Source organism: Amblyomma americanum, chromosome 8 (genome assembly GCF_052857255.1).
Source record: "Amblyomma americanum isolate KBUSLIRL-KWMA chromosome 8, ASM5285725v1, whole genome shotgun sequence".
Classification (NCBI taxonomy): Eukaryota; Metazoa; Arthropoda; class Arachnida; order Ixodida; family Ixodidae; genus Amblyomma; species Amblyomma americanum.
Window position 1 is genome coordinate 156,775,409 of NC_135504.1, and position 18,490 is coordinate 156,793,898.

The following is an 18,490-nucleotide window of genomic DNA, read 5'->3' on the forward strand; positions in this document are numbered from 1 at the left end:
CGGTTCTGTTCAAAGCCGTTTGTCTTGGCAGCTATACCTAGCAGCAGAGTTTTAAAGATTCATGATTCACATAAGCTCAACCTGCGCAGCTGTGTGTATCTGTAGACTAGAGGAGCACGTTTTTGGGCACAAATTAGCACTCTTTATCATATCGTTTTTTTTTCTTTTATTGCGCAGAGCCTGCAAATTTCTTGTGGACAGCTCCGAGAGCCGTTCCGGAACCGTGTACACTCCGAGGCACACACTCCCGGAAAACACGGTGTGCTCTTTCGAGTTCCGGGGCCGATCCCGTTTCGAGCGCGTGTGGCTGTACTTCACCAGCTACTTCGTGCCGGACCGGCAGCCGTGGTCCAGCGTCGAGAAGTGTGATGTTAGTCAGCTGGAAGTTTATGACTCACCTGTGTTCGATGCAGATTTCGCGCCACCACCGCCGCCGCGAGAGACCTTTCAAGAAGGCGGCAACACTTGGGACAAGAACGCTACCGACCCAGGTGCTCTTGTAGGCCTCGTGGGGCGTTTCTGTGAGAAGTCGATGCCACGGATGTGCAGCCACGCAGACGACTATCCCGGCCTGGTGCCTCCGCGTCCTTGTCGCGTGGACACTGAGAGCTACCTGTCTAGCAGCCCCAAGATGGCTCTACTGTACAGGGTTTTCGGAAATGGCGATGTGACCTCTAAAACGAGCTCTTTCGTTGCTCGTTTCGAATTTGTGGACACGTCCCAGAATGGCGCTCCCGTGAACGACAGTCGCTGCGATCGGGTATTTCGAAGCAAGACTAAACCACGCGGAAGGGTAGCTTCTTCACGGAACACTTTTTTTTACGGCCGTGGGGGCCGAAGAGACCTAGTATGCACTTACCGCTTCCAGGGGACTTCGTCGCAACGGGTTCGCCTGCGCTTCGACAAAATTTACCTTGCTTCCGATGGGTGCTCGACCGTTTATGATCCCGCCCAGCTTCGCTACATCTGTCAACATGGAGGCCACAGTTTGCGCCCTGATCTGGGGCGATCTGAAGCTAAACTTCGATACTCAGAACTGAGGATCACGGAATCTTGGCTGGCAATATCAATACCAGCCGGTTGTATCTGCACTAACTCCACGTTCCTATCGTCACCTCTGGAAGTGACGTCGGTAGGAAGCGAAGTACTCCTCACGTTTGTCGTTAACGGAATGACTGTTGATGAAGACTTCACGAGCTTTGGCTTTGAGGCAAGTTACGAGTTCCTGCCTCCCACTGATTGTGGCAGGGACACCGGGCTGCTTCGAGGAAATGTTGGGGAAGCCGAGCTGTCACCGACGTCTACTGCGGATGACGATAGCTTTGGCAGTCCTGGTGTGGGTGCGTACCGCTCCGGCACTTTCAAGCGCTGTCGTTGGCTTCTGGAAGCTTCGCCAGAAAAGTTTCTGTACCTCAAGGTTTCGGGGGGTAAGCGAGAGTCGCATGACTGCGCAGACAGCCGCCTGCTCATCCATTCTGGTGACGACTTCGCACACACAACTATAATATGCGCGCACTCAAAAGGGGACGAAGCAGCCAAAGAGAGTCCATCACCGGTCGACATCTTCTCGCCTTCCTGGTCCAACAGCTCTTCCTTAAAAGTAAATTTACCGTCATCATCCGCAAGACCGGAGCGGCTACTTCTGGAGACTGTTTGCACTGGAGCTTCGTCTCCCTTCAGGGTTAGGTGGATGGAGGTTACGCGGCCATTCTTCAGAAGCCAAACCGGCAAGTCGCTTCGAAACGTGGACTGCTTGTACGAGTGTCCTGAGCTGGACGCCTGCATCAGTCCTGAACTGTGGTGTGACGGAGAGCCGCACTGTCCGTCAGGCTACGACGAGGTCCCGGAGAACTGTTCACGCTTTCCAACGTTGCCAGTGGCTCTTGGATGCGTTGGGGCGGTCGCCATATTTTTCGTTGCACTCGCAACACTCGCACTGCTGAGGCGATCTTGTCAATTCAGGAAGTCTAAAGCAAACGGGACAGTGTCCTGCTCACAGAATGCTGGATCCGAGGACGTCCCTATGGACAGCATCTGACAACACATCGTCGACAAGAGGGAACCGGACAGCAGGGACCCCTTCGAGAACGATGCCATTACGGGTAGTGAGAAGACCGATGTCCAAATCTCCTAGTGAAAAGCGGCAGTCCAGTGACGCCACCGATCCAGTGCTGTTTTTAAGCCAAGCTCCGTTTTCAGCCAAGAGTGCGTGAAAGCGGCATGCCAAATGAAGTGTTTTGCAAGTAGGAAGCACGACGCGGTCAAAGCTACTGCAGTACCGTACTCTACATCGATGCAGTGTAAAATCTAGGGCAACTCAGCATGCAGTGTGTGATGGTATTAGGTGTCTGCCAACGGGTCTGCTGCAATGACAGTAAAGTGTGCCTGTGTGTAAATTTTTCGGTGTTCATTGCCTCCAATGCGGACCTGTCGTGCAGGCTATTTATGGTTCCCGGCTTGAGGCCAGCATCCAATGACTTTCGACCGAGCGTACAAAAAATGCACTTTTATAGAACTGTGTGTCAAAGGCATCGGTTGGAAAGAAGACTTGGCGCCTTGTTTTGAGGGCGTGTCGTGCTATCGAGTGAACATCTCGAGCAGTGAGTGCGATCGTGATGTGCATTGTTACATCAGGACCCTCCAAAGCTTGGTATTAACGTACTGTTAACTGCACCGCTTGTGCGACAAGCTCACTTGTTTAAAAGAAAAGTTTTCCCTTTATGCTTTATTTATTGTCTTCATGCAACGAAAGATCGTTATTCGGCTAGCAAAATTAATGGAATTGGCAGAAACGTAATAATAAAACCCCACCCACGTTACAGGTGTGAGCTCATCGAACAGGTCGCGAGCAGAAAAGCGTATGTACAAGAGAGGTTACTCGTAATTCCAAGTCAGTGCGTTCTGAAACGCTGGCAACGCCGCCTAACGGTGTTTCCATTGCTGCAGAAGCCTGAGATACGGATAGAATACGAGGTTGCTAGCGTTGAGAGCAGAAGTCTCTACTAGAGCTTTGAACTCTGCCGATTTGCTCTTTGCCACGTATCGCAAATGGGTTTCAAGAAGACGTTCATGTCACCTGGACCGCCATTGCACTGTATCTTGAAGATGTCTCGAAAGGGAACAAGGACACAAAATGGCCATGAAATAAAGAAAAAGACAGATTACGTGAGCCACTTACAACTGTATTTCAATGCTGTGTTTGTTAAGAAAACACACGAGCATAAAACTGGGCTGTAGGTTTTTACATTTTCTTGCACTCCGTTTCGTACACGGCTATGGTCGCCTTGAAGAAAAGTAGGCCTGTGCGAGCAAAAAAAATTCATTTCAAAGCGAATCGTATCCTCTCTTGTTCTTATGCAAAGTATTCAAAATCTGATATATTGAGCCAAGGAGCCCGCACCAAACTATTAACATAACGACAAAAAACAGCAACGGACACCAGACTGAAGTGGCGACAACAGTACGGTCTCACCGTTATGCCGTTATGTCTCAGTCGTTATGTCGTACCAGCTGGCTTACAACTTACTCTTTTAAACCAAACTTTTGCTTGACCCGCTGTAGTTCGTTGCTAAAACGGAGCTGTCAGTGTTGCCTAGCTTAGCAGAGCTCGTTTTCGGTGAGAACAGTCTGCTTGCTATATCAGCCCGGCAATCTGCCGACACAAGCAATCTTCAATTTGTCGGCTGTGTCCCTTTTGAAAATCGGCGTCCGAAAGATTATTTCCTAAAAGGGAGCATACTTCCGGCTTTTTCTTCCAGATGTTTAGTGAAAACTAAGCACACTTATTTCCTTCCCTGATGGTGAATGCTCACAAGACATCAGCTAAATCAAATGTTCCCGCGTGGTGCTACTTCACCTTCCTCTTGGTGTGAGTATATGTGCAGCGCCTGTCGCAGAATAAAGGAATGGCCAATACGGCCGATACTCCTAGTGACACTATTAATTAACGTGATGAAATATTGCGTGTCTCTTTGTACGTGACTTTTATGACGAAATGTATGTGATGACGAGCGTATTTTGAACCGCTGCATACTGAGTTTTAAAGAAAATAAAGCGTAAAATGATCTCTGTGTAGCAGTGCCTTTGTCACGGTTTGCACCTCAGAGCTTAGCATAATTAAGGACAACGCAGCGAGCTATGGAAAAACATATATGATAGGTGTAACGTGAAGAGACCGGAAGCGGACAGTGGGTTGAGGGAACAAACGTGGGTTATGACATCCTAGTCGAAATCAAGAGGAAGACATGGGCTTGGGCAGGGCATGTAATGCGAAAGCAAAACAACCAATGGTTCTTAAGGGTAACGGACTGGATTCAGAGAGAAGGCAAGAAAAGAGGGGGGCGGCAGACGGTTAGGTGGGCGGAGGAGATAAACAGGATTGCGGGGATACGGTGGCCGCAGCTGGCAAAAGACAGGGTAGCTGGGAGAGACATGATCGGAGCCTTTGCCCTGCAGTGGGCGTAGTCAGGCTGCTGATGATTATGATGAATTGCACAAAACAATATTTACGCGAATAAATACGAAAAAGATTTATATAATTTACTATCATGGTAGAACAGGAACTTTCAACGCACTAAAGAGTGGAGGGCGTTAAAAACCGGAATCACCTAGCTTGTCACACTCTCTTGCGTCTGTGGCGAACATCCTACGGGACTCTAAACCTGATAGGTTTAGAGCCTAAACCTAACTCGATAACTTTAAACGCCCCGTTCACCAGGAAATCCGCTGCCGGTGGCGTCGCCGTTGTGAGCGAAAGACCACGGGCATGGCTCTGGCAGGTGGTTGCCAGAGAGCAACCTATAGTACGGAGGTGGGCCACCAAGGCCGCGTCACCTTGCAGCGTCATCTCGACCTGGCTACCGAATAGTGGGCAAATTGCCCACCGTGGCAAGTGAAAGTGAAATTAATGGTTGCTTGCTCGGAGAGAGTAACCTGGGTTGCACTAGGCCCCCCGCTGGGAGCACCTGGTATCGCAGCGCAGCGGCGCATCTCCTAAATGCTGTACCACTGCAGAAGGAGGGGTACGAAGACTTCCAGGTATATTCGAACGTACAGTAGAGAATGGCCTTCTGCATATAAGAGAACTAACCTGTTTCGCTATCGCGCCATGTCCTTAAGGTAGAGCTTAACTGTCCCCTACAATTTTTTTGCGCCTAGAAAGTGACCGAATTAAACTCACTTTTGTTCCGCCATCTTGGAACAGAACTGGAAGCGGATTGAATTGAAGAAATCGTTCCGAACTCATTCGGTCAACTCTTAGCTGCACTTTTGGAGCTACAAACCATATATTTTTTTTTGAAGATAAGGAGAGTTTTCGCAAGATAACGCCAGAAAAAAGCGACCGCAGCGTCTTCTCGAACGATTAATGCGTCATATGCTTGGAAAGCATCAGAGCAGCGATGTAACCGTGCTGTGCAGTATTTACAGTAAAATGAATTCATTGCCTCTGACAAAAGCTGCGCAGCGAATGTTTAAAGAGAGCTGATTCATTTGCAGTGCAAGTGGAAGATGCTCCAGCACGCTGTATGCGAGCCCCATTTTGCGTAACTCCGATATTCTCCTTTCTTCTCCGCCATTGGTCGCCGCCATTGTCACTTCCCTATTTCTTTTAGAGCTGCATACTTTGAAGGAACTTGACCGCGACACTCGAACGCGAATGCTGCGGCCGGCTTTCTGGATGAAGTTGTGAGGCGAAACAGCTGCACTCCCACTGCTCGGACCTCATCTGTGACCTGTTGTTTATTCTGTAATGTCATGCGCCTATGAGAGCGTGGGACTTCTAGTATGTTTTTGTAGTGCGTTAGAATTATAAAAACACCGGTATGGTAGAGTCTGTACTCCCTACAGCCAGTGGGCACAAAACCTCCGAGAATGAAGTTTCCAAGCTTGTAGGGACAGTGACGCGGGTCGACATCAGCCGTCGAATGCTGAATACGACTACACTACCCATCGTCTACAACGCGGACACTGCGGAAGTAGATCTTACAGTTGTCCTCAAAGCCGCACAGCTGCATCCCTCCAAGCATTCCCCATTACGACTCTAGGCACAGACACAAGCGAACTCTAAACGGATTCGTCTCAAGCATATTTCCTGGGTGTGTACACGCGCAGGCATCTAGGGCGATGAGTGGCCCAACAGGGAGGCGCAAGCAGCAGCCCCCAAGATAGTATCCACGCCGAACGCTCTTACTAACTTAGCGGGCACACGTGCATGCCCGTTGGAGGCCTCAGCATTCAACACATTCACGAAGGAACTGCACAAGAAGCAGGCGCTTCCTATTCCTCATGTGCCGGAGGAACTACCGAGGGGCGCGCTTACTCCAGACCGCCGCCGCGCAACCAGCTCTAAACTATCATCATTATCATTAGCCTGCCTATGCTCACTGGAGAGCAAAGGCCTCCCCATGTCTCGCCATTTAACGCTGTCCTGTGTCAGCTTTGGCCATTGTATCGCCGCAACCTTCTTAATCTCATCCGCCCACCTAACCTTCTTCCGCCCTCTGCTACGCTTGCCTTCTCTTGAAATCCACTCCGTTACTTTTAAGGACCAGCGGTTGTCTTGCATTCGAATTACATGCTCCGCCCAAACCGAATTCTTCCTCTTGATTTCGACTATGATGCCATTAACCCGCGTTTGTTCCATCACCTACTCTGCCCCCTTCCCGTCTCATAACGTTACACCTATTATTTTTCTTTCCATACCTCGCTGTGTAGTCCATACAAGGGCTTTGAAAGGGGCTCTCAATAATTTAGCAGTATGCCTAGATGTTCAAGGATGCGGCGTCACTAATATCCTCCAGCAAGTATTCTTTTAACGCCTTTTTTGGCAGCTGAGTTTCCTGTATATAAAATTTCAATTTCCACGTTTTCGCGCCTTTCTGCTCTCATCACCTTTTCACAAAGAAATCTCGGCGCTCTTTCACCGTGCCCACCCACTGGGCCCCTCAGCCGGCTGCCGACGCGCGCGGGAGTTCCCAGGTAGGGAAGGGGGGGGGGGGGAAACGTCTGGCCGCGCTCGTGGTAGCCCTCTGCTACTGACGCAACCAGCGCGTCATGACACGTTGCGCGCAGATTCGGTCGAAAGCTCGGCACCGGTGGTCGCCCCGAAGCATACAAGCGCGAATTTTTAAACGTATTTTAAATGATTTATGGAAACATTTTTACTTTACCCGACGTTTCGGTCGGAGGAACGTTCTTTTTCAAGAATTCTTGAAAAAGATCTGTCCTCCGATCGAAACGTCAAGTAAAATAAAAATGTCCCCTTAAATGAAGCGTATACTTCACACACACACACACACACACACACACACACACACACACACACACACACACACACACACACACACACACACACACACACACACACACACACACATATATATATATATATATATATATATATATATATATATATATATATATATATATATATATATATATATATCTATATATATATATATATATATATATATATATATATATATATATATATATATATATATATATATATATATATATATATATATATATATATATATATATATATATATATATATAACCCCCGCAAAGCGACAGCTCCACTTCCTCTACCCCAGCAGGGCACATCTGGTGGAGCGAGCGGCGACGGCAGCGGTGACGACAGCGCCGCCATCTGCGCCAGGCAACGGCGGCTCAAGCTCAGGCCACGCGCATACGGCTGAAGCGCGCGACCAGCCGAAATGGCTCGCTGACTGGAGTAGTAAAGCTTTCGCTTTAAAATTTAGGGGGGCACTTTGTTGACCTAAAGTGCGGTCAGGGAAGTCAAACAAAATCTGATGATTCCCCCCCCCCCCCCCCGCCCCTGTCAAAAAACATGCACCCGGAATATAACAAACACAGGAGGAAAAAACGAGCCGAGGCATTATAGATTAGATGCGGAAAATTTTCGGAACATGAGGTGGCCTTATGTGAACTCGGCAGGGGGATGGTGGCGGTTGTACGGTGGCAACGGTCGTCTGCGGCCGGGGAAATCCCGTGACAGCTGTCACTTTGCGTGGGCGGAACATAGATGTTGCCGAGAAAATTGCGATCGCGTTAGCTTGTGTTAGAACGGAAGCGAAATTTGTCATCAGTGACACCCAAACTGCGATACAAAATTTTAGCAAGGGAAGGATCTCGCCCTTAGCAGCCAGAATCCTAAACAGAGAAGGTTGGATAGAAAAAATCAAATAATTTGGACTACGGCGTACGAAGCCGTCCCAGGCAAGGAGGCGGCCCACGAGCTGGCTCGAGATCTCTACCGACGAGCCGTTACAGGGCCCCTCTATGACCGTTGGCAGCAGAGAGCGCATTCTAGAATATGGGGCGGTCACGCTGCATTATTGGTTGGAGCATAGACTGGTAGACCCACCAGACTCAAAATTAGGCAACAGACAAGCAGTCGCGTGTAGGCGACTGGAAACTTATACGTATCCGCACCCGGTTAAAGCGAACCACATACTCTCCGAGGCCAGGAGCGATAAATGTAATATTTGTGGCGCGAGAGGGACCCTCGACCACATAATATGGGAATGTCCGTGCTCTCCCGGGGGGACGCACAATATAGACAGTAGAGGCGCCTGGGAGACCCTGCTGCGCAGCTCGGACCCTGAGCTCCAGCTCCTGCTCGGCCAACTGGCTGAAGAGGCTGCTGGGACCCAAGACCTCCCAGCCTGCACCTGGGGCGGCGGTAGATCACCTTATTCGTTAGACATTCAAGTTTTTTCATCCAAAGGAAAGGTTTTTGAGGAAAGGACGCAGTAGCTCTCAGATCTCGATATATCGGCGGACACCTCGACCACGTTTGATTCACGGCTACAGTCTGACACTTTTCTGCGAACATCTCCGCTGGTGAGTCATGAGCATATGAAGGCTTTCGCCTTAAATGTGGCGCTGTGTTGTATTCCTAGCTGTCATGAACGACCAACTTGCGACGTCAGCCAGGTTTGAAAGTTACATCGTCTGGGTACGCCCTGAACATTCGGATCTTAGCAGAAGAAAGCTCGCAGATCATCCTATTGCGCTCCGCCCGGCCATCGCTCTGTTCTGGGCAAAGATTGACGAATTTCTTGGACAAGGACCTTGTACCAAGATTTATCGAAGCCGTTGACGACCGAGTCAGCACTTGCCTCAGCCGCCATGACAACTGTGTGGCCATATTCCAGCTCAGATTTCTCTAGCAGTGTGCACGTGACAGCTTTTAAAGACGGACGTACTCCAATAAATCAGACCTACATTAGAGGAAAATTCCATTTGTTCTGTGCGGTAGTGTGGAACGGCAACTTCATTTTTTAAGGCGTAAACGTTACTTTCCCCATTGAGCGAAAACTGGTTTATATGTATGCCTGTGTGGTGACACTCAATGGTACGTACACATAAAAAAACGCCGTCCTCATGCAGCGCCTCGAAACACTCACTTTCCTCAATCTCCACCACCGACATCGCAATTACTTAACATCATACGCAGACACGTGGTCTTGTGTGGTGCTATTTCTACATTTACAAACATTGCTTGGACATACACAGGTAAGGGCAGCCACTTGAAGCCGCCCAAAGTGGCGCTGGAGCAGTGGTAGGTGACCACACTGGCCAGCGTCCCTCTTGAAGACCACGAGGCGCTATTCGCCATTGCCAAAGCGCCGGCGGAAGGCACTGGCTTCCTGTACTGAGGACCCCACCCACAATCCGCCCTGTCTCCTTTTAAATATTGAATATTTTTTCTCTCTTTCATGCAACCTGAACGGGGGAGGTTAAATTAATGATTTGTAGCTTCAGCTTGCTCGAGAAAAACAAGTGCCACGGGTGACAGCTAAAGTTGAAAGCATCAAACGCCACAGGCAGAATAGAACTGGCAAAGCTATCAAGGTTCAACAAGAAGCTCAAGGTCAATGACTTAATGAGATTGAATATGAGCAGAATCTGGCATCAATAAAATCGAGGATAGAGGTAGCCTTAAAGCGGTCTATAGGAAACTATCCTATCAGAAAAAATACACTCCACTTGGCATACTCGAACCCGGCACCCAACATGATGGTGGATTAAGTTGGGTTCAGACGAGCGGACCGGACTGCGGATGGTCCGCGCACGTCAGCGCGATCATCGTGACCAAACATCTACGGTCAGTCCAGGCGTCAAGCATTAGCACGAATGCAGGGGACAATCCGCGTGTACTCTCCCCCAGCAATCTTGAGCGCCTCCGAAATCTCTGCTGCCAAGAGTTCCAAGGACGCCCAGGGAAAATGTCGTCTCGCTGTTGCAGTAATTAAAGTGTCCGTGGACGACAAGGAAGCCTTCCCGGCTAAAAAGCGGCTTTGTTGGACAAAGCCGTGGTTGGAAAAGAGCACGAGTAAAACAGCCGCTTGCCAGCGCAAACTTCGTCAGTGCCCTGGCCGTCATCGTCGCTCTAAACTTTTTACGTTAATTCCGAAACGTCCGGCGCGTATTTCAAATACCGCTTTCAAGAATACTACGTAGGGAATCGTTACAAAGTAAAATGCACAGCAAGGGCAAGTTCGAAAGCCCACTTAGCTCGAGGTAAAAAAAAAATGTCTGTGGTTTAGCTCTGGTTAGATCTGGAGTGACGCGATAGCTACAGCTGGCCGAGTGGTACTCGCTCAGTCGAATTGCAAAGTCAGTCTTTCACCGATGCGATTCGCTGGGCGTTCCTTCTCCATCTTCGTCCCTCGACGTGGCCTCACTCTCCCCCCTCACCACTCCTGCCCCACTCGGGTGTCGTCGGCGCGCCGCGCCGCCGGCAGCTGCCGCAGGGTCCACGGCGCCGCCACGCTGAAGACTCAAAATGCTAGCGTTATGTAGGCGCGCATACCAGCTCCGTGTTCAGACTCCGCGCATGCGCACAAGTGAAGAGTCGGGCGGCGTTTGCTCCGCCGAAGGCGCGGCACGCACATCAGCTGCGGGCTATGACGTCACTCCACGCATGCGCACAGCTGGCGGAGCGATGGTGCCACGGCTCAGCGCGCAGCGACGTTACCTCGCGAAGTGGCTGGCGTAGTGTAGCTATCGCTACAAAATAAAAACATTGCGTACCGTCTTTGTACAGGGCTGACTGGGGATGTCTACCTCCATTCCCGTGGCGATCTTTTGCCACAACCTATTCCTTAACGTCATGAATTAAAAGACTAGCGCATATAACAGAGACACAGACAAAGAAGTAGACAGGACGAGCGCTAAACATCAACTGAGTTGTTTACTGAACATAAAGGAACATATAAGCAATTCGGTGGTGCATGCGCACACTGGGTTAACAATACATAGACAATCTAATCAAGGTGTGGCAAACTGTTCTTTAGGTACATTTTTTTCTTTTTTGGTCAAGGTAAGTGAACTAGTGCTTACACAGTTATCACCTTCTCTGTCAATGTGATAGGCCTCACAAATCTCGCGACCTAACTTTGTGCCTCCCCTACCAAGCACACACGTGGCACCAAACGCCGGCACGCACCCGCACCGCTTACAATGATTGGCCAAATGACCGCCCCCCGCCAATGAATCTACCAGCGTGCTGTGCTCTCGTAGCCGCTCGTTCAGGCACCGTCCAGACTGCCCCACGTAGCATCTACCGCAGGAGAGGGGTATGCGGTATACGATGCCAGTAGTGCAAGGCACAAACTTGCAAACGTGTTTTGTTGTGCAGACCGGTTTCCTTTCTTCATTGACCGCTTTGCACATGCGCACCAGCTTTTCGGGGGCAGTGAACATCACGTCCACACCGCACCTCTCTCCAACTTTCTTCAGCCGGTGCGATAACTGGTGCACGTACGGAATAGCGGTACGCCTCAGCCTCCTGCAGCTAGTTTCCGCTGCCACGCCAGGGCGGCCACCTGCCCTGGTTTCTTTCAGGAGGCACTGCGCTACAGCCGTCACGGTATTCATAGGAAAACCGGCGTTCTGCAACCGGTGCACTTGCGTCTGCAAACTGTTTTTGCAAAGAAAGTTGGAGAGAGGTGCGGTGTGGACGTGATGTTCACTGCCCCCGAAAAGCTGGTGCGCATGTGCAAAGCGGTCAATGAAGAAAGGAAACCGGTCTGCACCACAAAACACGTTTGCAAGTTTGTGCCTTGCACTACTGGCATCGTATACCGCATACCCCTCTCCTGCGGTAGATGCTACGTGGGGCAGTCTGGACGGTGCCTGAACGAGCGGCTACGAGAGCACAGCACGCTGGTAGATTCATTGGCGGGGGGCGGTCATTTGGCCAATCATTGTAAGCGGTGCGGGTGCGTGCCGGCGTTTGGTGCCACGTGTGTGCTTGGTAGGGGAGGCACAAAGTTAGGTCGCGAGATTTGTGAGGCCTATCACATTGACAGAGAAGGTGATAACTGTGTAAGCACTAGTTCACTTACCTTGACCAAAAAAGAAAAAATGTACCTAAAGAACAGTTTGCCACACCTTGATTAGATTGTCTATGTATTGTTAACCCAGTGTGCGCATGCACCACCGAATTGCTTATATGTTCCTTTATGTTCAGTAAACAACTCAGTTGATGTTTAGCGCTCGTCCTGTCTACTTCTTTGTCTGTGTCTCTGTTATACGCGCTAGTCTTTTAATTCATGATGAAACACCAACTAGCCCAGCTTTCCGCCTTGATTTCCTTAACGTCGTGTTGAGATGGCCAGCGTGTTCAATATTCCATATTGGTTGGCAGCTCCCAACGAGCCCTAAAAACATGATGGTCGCTTCGTCACTGAGCGCCTTCTTTTCAACTTCTCTCATATTAGCATAAATAACAAAGCAAAGCGGGCAGCCTAGTATGTACACACGCTCAAACACAAAATAACGACGCATTGCAGCAAATACGAAGTGAACAGCGCAGTGAACGAAACATGAAAAGGAGGACACACAATGCTGCACTCGAGCTGCAAAGACGACGAAAAGCCCGCCAAAACGAATGGCGCCAGCATGGGACCATGCCGAATTCTATCCGGATAGCTAGCCAGACGAGCGCTCGAGCCAACGTTGACTGGCCTAGAAGCAAAAAAAAGAGCAAAATCAATCCCGGTCCGCCACCAAGCACGCGGACTGAATAAGGCGCTCACCTTTTTCATCCGGTCCGCGGTCCGGGCCCGGAAAAGACCGCGCCGCCCGCTCAAGGTCGCTCACAGCAGTGAAATTCACGTCATGTGGCACGCGGACAGCGCTGACGCTCCCAGACCATGCGCGATCCGGTACGCTGGACTGAACCCACTTTTATGGTGTTGGGCAATGCTCGGGTACTGGTGGGTGCCGGGTAATATGCTGGGCACTGCTAGCTGCCCACAGTATTACCCGGTGTTGGTGTGTGCCAGATAATATACCGGGCACTACTGGGTGGCCAGTCTTGTACCGGGTACTGGTGGGTGCCGGGTATTATGTTGGACATTGCTTCGCGTCCGGCACAGTACAATGCCGTGAATTGCTGAGTGCCAGATATTATGCCGGACAAAAATACTTGATCGATGACCATAACGAGCAAGCTGGCTAGCAGCATGCCTGGCATACGCATGATACTACTGCATTATACGGGGGCTCGGCATACTAGGTGTCGGGAATTCGATGAAACAGAATGTGGAATGGGACTCAATAAAACTTTACAGGTATCGGATATAATTTTAAAGAGAGACACCGTCTAAACTCTATATGATGCATTGAACTAATATTGAAGAGCACATTCACTACATATAAACAATAAATTGATGCACTGCAACCTGGAGAGCGTAATTTATGATGACGTGAAGCGAAAAAATACGGCTGTCTGGTTGGCGTGTTTACAAACAGAGAAACACAAGCCGCTACCATCACAGGTTTATTAGTCTGCAGAGCTTATATGGCATGGCCGCTGGCTTACATAGAGCCGCTCGACAACACCTGTACAGTACAGCACAGCAACGCTCCTGGGAAAGAATGGTGTGGGAAGGTCATCGATGTACTTGCCCAAGCCTGTAAAAGGAAAGGGGATGATCAGATACACAAATGACAGCAGTACAAAAAGTATTATCGCCCATTTAAGGCTCCTTTGGGCGGCAATTGAGTAAACTAGCTACCACGAGAAGTCGTTTCCTCATACAGAGTCTGCAGTTCAGATGGGCATACTGATTAAGGACACACTGAGGACTCCATTTAATTTTTGTTCTGTGTAAAACCTAAGTCACGGACTTTGTGGCGATTTCGGTCTATGCTGATCACATTCATTGCGCAGAAAATAGAATTTAAAAATGGGATATTTTTTTCCCACTACTCAGTTTCCATTGATGATGTCAAGACCAAAAAGGACTCCGTGATGACCATTTTGAAGTGAATGGCGGTGCAACGTACCCTTAGGCATCAGCTCACAATAACTGCCCTGAGAGCATCACGGTTTGTTAGTGAAAACGACCAATGGTAGTGGTACCTCCCTTTTATAAGACGCTGGCCTCAAAAGTTGTTTCAGTGAAGGTAGCTTCTTTGAAATAAGAAAACAGGAATTTATCAATAATGACCATCATTATCAGCAGCGTGACTACGCGCAGGGCAGGGAAAATGCCTCTCCCACATCTCTCCAATTAACCCTGTCCTTTGCCAGCTGCGCCCTCCGTACGCCTGCAAACTTATTCTCATCCGCCCACCTAACTTTCTGCCACCCTCTGCTACGCTTGCCTTCTCTTCAAACCCACTGCGTTAGCCTACCAACATTTATTTATTGACTTTTTTATGTTATCCTTAAATAGCCTTTAGATGAGCAGGTGGAATAATTTTTAATATTACAACAGAGGTAAGATTTATAAACAAAATAAACATAGCCAAAGGCAAACAGGCCACTAGTGATAGCTCCAATTTGTACCTGGCACAAAAACACGGGTACTTTTTTCGTCTAACCATTCGTACCCCTTCGAAATACAAAAATATGCTTTCAAGTCAGTTTTTCAAATGGAACATTTGTCGCAAAAAAGTTATTTCTCTGCAAAGAGCTAAATATTGAAACAATAAACAGGAAAGCGAACAAAACACGTGGTTACCCTAAAAATGCTTCAGACCACAGAAAACAATCTTTTGGCTGCCGCATATGTACTTAAGTCTTAGTAGGCGCAGTTCTGGTAGTGTGCACCGAATATAAAAAATCTGCTCAGGAAATGATTTATTTCTGTTTCAGGTAATGTGCAGTATTATACATCTGCACTATAAAAATCATTTAACCATTAACTGCTTAGTTTGAGCAATGGTGCACACCAGTTAAGAAGGCGATATAGGCTAGTTTGGTTAGTATTCATAATGAAGTAAAACACCACAAAAAACACTAACACCGAGAGAACATAAAACAAGTGCTGACTGGCAGTTTAATACACGGCAGAAACTTATTTACGACCTCAAGATATGCAGTGCGGGACGGCGCGCAATCCAAGATGGCCGCAACCGGACACGTGTTCACTGTCACTGCCGAGCCAAAAATGCAGATTTCTTATATTACTGAGTGAAGAGACCGCTGATGCAATCATGTCAATTTCTTCATATATGAAAGGCTTTTGACGCTAGCCGCTTTAACTGATCACAGTGAAAGAATATGAAAGAGTAAGCTCTTAGCACTATGCAACAAAGCGTTACACTGTTTTCTTTTTAGTTCTTTCATCCTTTTCCCTCTACAGTCCACACGAGGCACAGCGCGCACACAGATGTGTGCCTTCCAGCTTATCCAAATGAAAAATTCTCTTGCTGCTGCACGCGGACACCATGTAATCTGGCTGATATAATAATGACCACAGCAATAGCACCTATGACACCGACAATGGCACGTAGCATGTCCAAACTCAAGCGGTTGATTGGTTGTTCCCATCGGTTGCAATAGGGAATGAAACCTTTGCAGTGGCAGCGAGCGGACGGGCCTCTAATCAAGTGTATCTGCTGTCGTTAGAGTGCGCAGTCAGCGGCAGCCGGACCGCCACTCCGTGACGAAACGCGTGCACATCACGGTTTCTCGTTGCACCAAAGTCAGCTGCTGCAACTCACGTACTGTACTACACTGGCGCTGCTATGTACGTGCTGCTACCATCCACATGCTACGTGAATGCGTCACGGCGGCGGGGTGGAAGCAAAAGTGGAAGGCGGCATCTTTCGTCTAAAAATATTGGAGTCACGGCGGTGGCTGCCTCATTTGGTAGCAGCAGTGGCGGCGAGCGGACTGGCTTCTAATCAAGTGTATCTAATTTCGTTACAGTGCGCAGTCAACGGCAGCCGGACCGTCACCCCGTGACGCGTCGCGTGCACATCACGGTTTCTCGTTGCACCAAAGTCAGCTGCTGCAACTCACGTACTGTACTACACTGGCGCTGCTATGTACGTGCTGCTACCATCCACATGCTACGTGAATGCGTCACGGCGGCGGGGTGGAAGCAAAAGTGGAAGGCGGCATCTTTCGTCTAAAAATATTGGAGTCACTGCGGTGGCTGCCTCATTTGATAGCAGCAGTGGCGGCGAGCGGACTGGCTTCTAATCAAGTGTATCTAATTTCGTTACAGTGCGCAGTCAACGGCAGCCGGACCGTCACCCCGTGACGCGTCGCGTGCACATCACGGTTTCTCGGTGCACCAAAGTCAGATGTTGCTACTCACGTACAGTACTGCACTGCCGCTGCATTCACGTGCTGCTACCATCCACGTGCTACGTGACTGCGTCACGGCGGCGGGGGTGGAAGCAAAAGTGGAAGGCGGCACCTTTCGTCTACAAATATGGGCGTCACTGCGGTGGCTTCCTCATTTGGCAGCAGCATTGGCGGCGAGTGGACTGGCCTCTAATCACGTCTATCTGCTGTCGTTACAGTGCGCAGTCAACGGCAGCCGGACCGTCACTCCGTGACACATCACGTGCACATCACCTTTCCTCGGTGCACCAAAGTCAGATGCTGTTACTCATGTACTGTACTACACTGCGGCTGCTATCTACGTGCTGCTACCATCCACGTGCTACGTGACTGCGTCATGGCGGCGGGGGTGGAAGCAAAAGCGGAAGGCGGCACCTTTCGTCTACAAATATGGGCGTCACTGCGGTGGCTTCCTCATTTGGCAGCAGCATTGGCGGCGACTGGACTGGCCTCTAATCACGTCTATCTGCTGTCGTTACAGTGCGCAGTCAACGGCAGCCGGACCGTCACTCCGTGACACATCACGTGCACATCACCTTTCCTCGGTGCACCAAAGTCAGATGCTGTTACTCATGTACTGTACTACACTGCGGCTGCTATCTACGTGCTGCTACCATCCACGTGCTACGTGACTGCGTCATGGCGGCGGGGGTGGAAGCAAAAGCGGAAGGCGGCACCTTTCTCTACAAATATGGGCGTCACTGCGGTGGCTTCCTCATTTGGTTGCAGCAGTGGCGGCGAGTGGACTGGCCTCTAATCAAGTGTACCTATTGTCGTTACAGTGCGCAGTCAACGGCAGCCGGATCGTCATTCTGTGACACATCGCGTGCAGATCACGGTTTCCCGGTGCACCAAAGTCAGCTGCTGTAACTCACGTACTGTACTACACTGGCGCTGCTATGTACGTGCTGCTACCATCCACATGCTAAGTGACTGCGTCACGGCGGCGGGGTGGAAGCAAAAGTGGAAGGCGGCATCTTTCATCTAAAAATATTGGAGTCACTGCGGTGGCTTCCTTATTTGGCAGCAGCAGTGGCGGCGAGCGGACGTGCCTCTAATCAGGTGTATCTGCTGTTGTTACAGGTTGGTGGGCAGCCTCTTGTTTTCTGTTAGCCTGACTTTTTTTATTCAGTACCCACTACTGGTGCCAGTTTTGAGTGCGTCTCATGCCAATACTGTCTACCTGTTTCTCGTATTGCGCCGTCTACTGTCTAGTGTGCGTGACAAAATGCTTGGATATTTTTGTGGCGAATCTGACCTCCCCATAAACGATAACGATGGTAACTTACTTTGCTGTGAATATTCAGGGGATTTTCACATAATCATGCTTGCTCCGGTGTAACAAAAAAAACATTACGCTCGATAGATGAAGATTTTCAGAAATCCCGGCGCTGCTCTTCGTGCTTAAATACAAAGCCTAGCTCCGGTATGCCCACGGAACTGGATGCTTCATTCAACACTATGCTCTTTGACACGAGCAAAAAGCTTGATAAACTGCTGCCGTTTAAGCAAACTGTACGCGAATTATAGGCATCGGACAAGCTGCTATCAGCCAAGCATGACAATGTTCTCGCGAATCTCGACAAGCATGACAGTAAATAAAGACACAGCTAAAGTTGCTAAAAATTGAAGTTTCCTGCACTTGTTCCGATGAACAGGCCATTCGCGCCGCAGTTACTGATCTGGAGTTCCATAGCAGAAATCTGAACCTTGATGTTCACGGAATCAAAGAAGAAAAAGATGAATCGCTCATGAACAAACTTAAGGACATCGAGTCAAAATTGAAACTTGCCCCTCTAACCGAACAAACTGTCTCCGTTATTCATAAGCTTCTGTCAAGGAACAACCAAATACCAGGTGTAATCA

At 49.3% G+C, this 18,490-nt stretch overlaps 1 protein-coding gene across 1 annotated transcript in view; it reads left to right on the forward strand.

Moving 5' to 3' along the window:
* LOC144102121 (uncharacterized) overlaps window positions 1-4,064 on the forward strand; it is a 288,555-nt gene extending 284,491 nt beyond the window's left edge. Inside the window, exon 5 of the mRNA XM_077635414.1 lies at window positions 178-4,064. Within this exon, the coding sequence (XP_077491540.1) occupies window positions 178-2,038 (1,861 nt within the window). The 3' untranslated portion in view covers window positions 2,039-4,064. The remainder of the gene's footprint in view (window positions 1-177) is intronic.
* The last annotated feature ends 14,426 nt before the right edge of the window (window positions 4,065-18,490 follow it).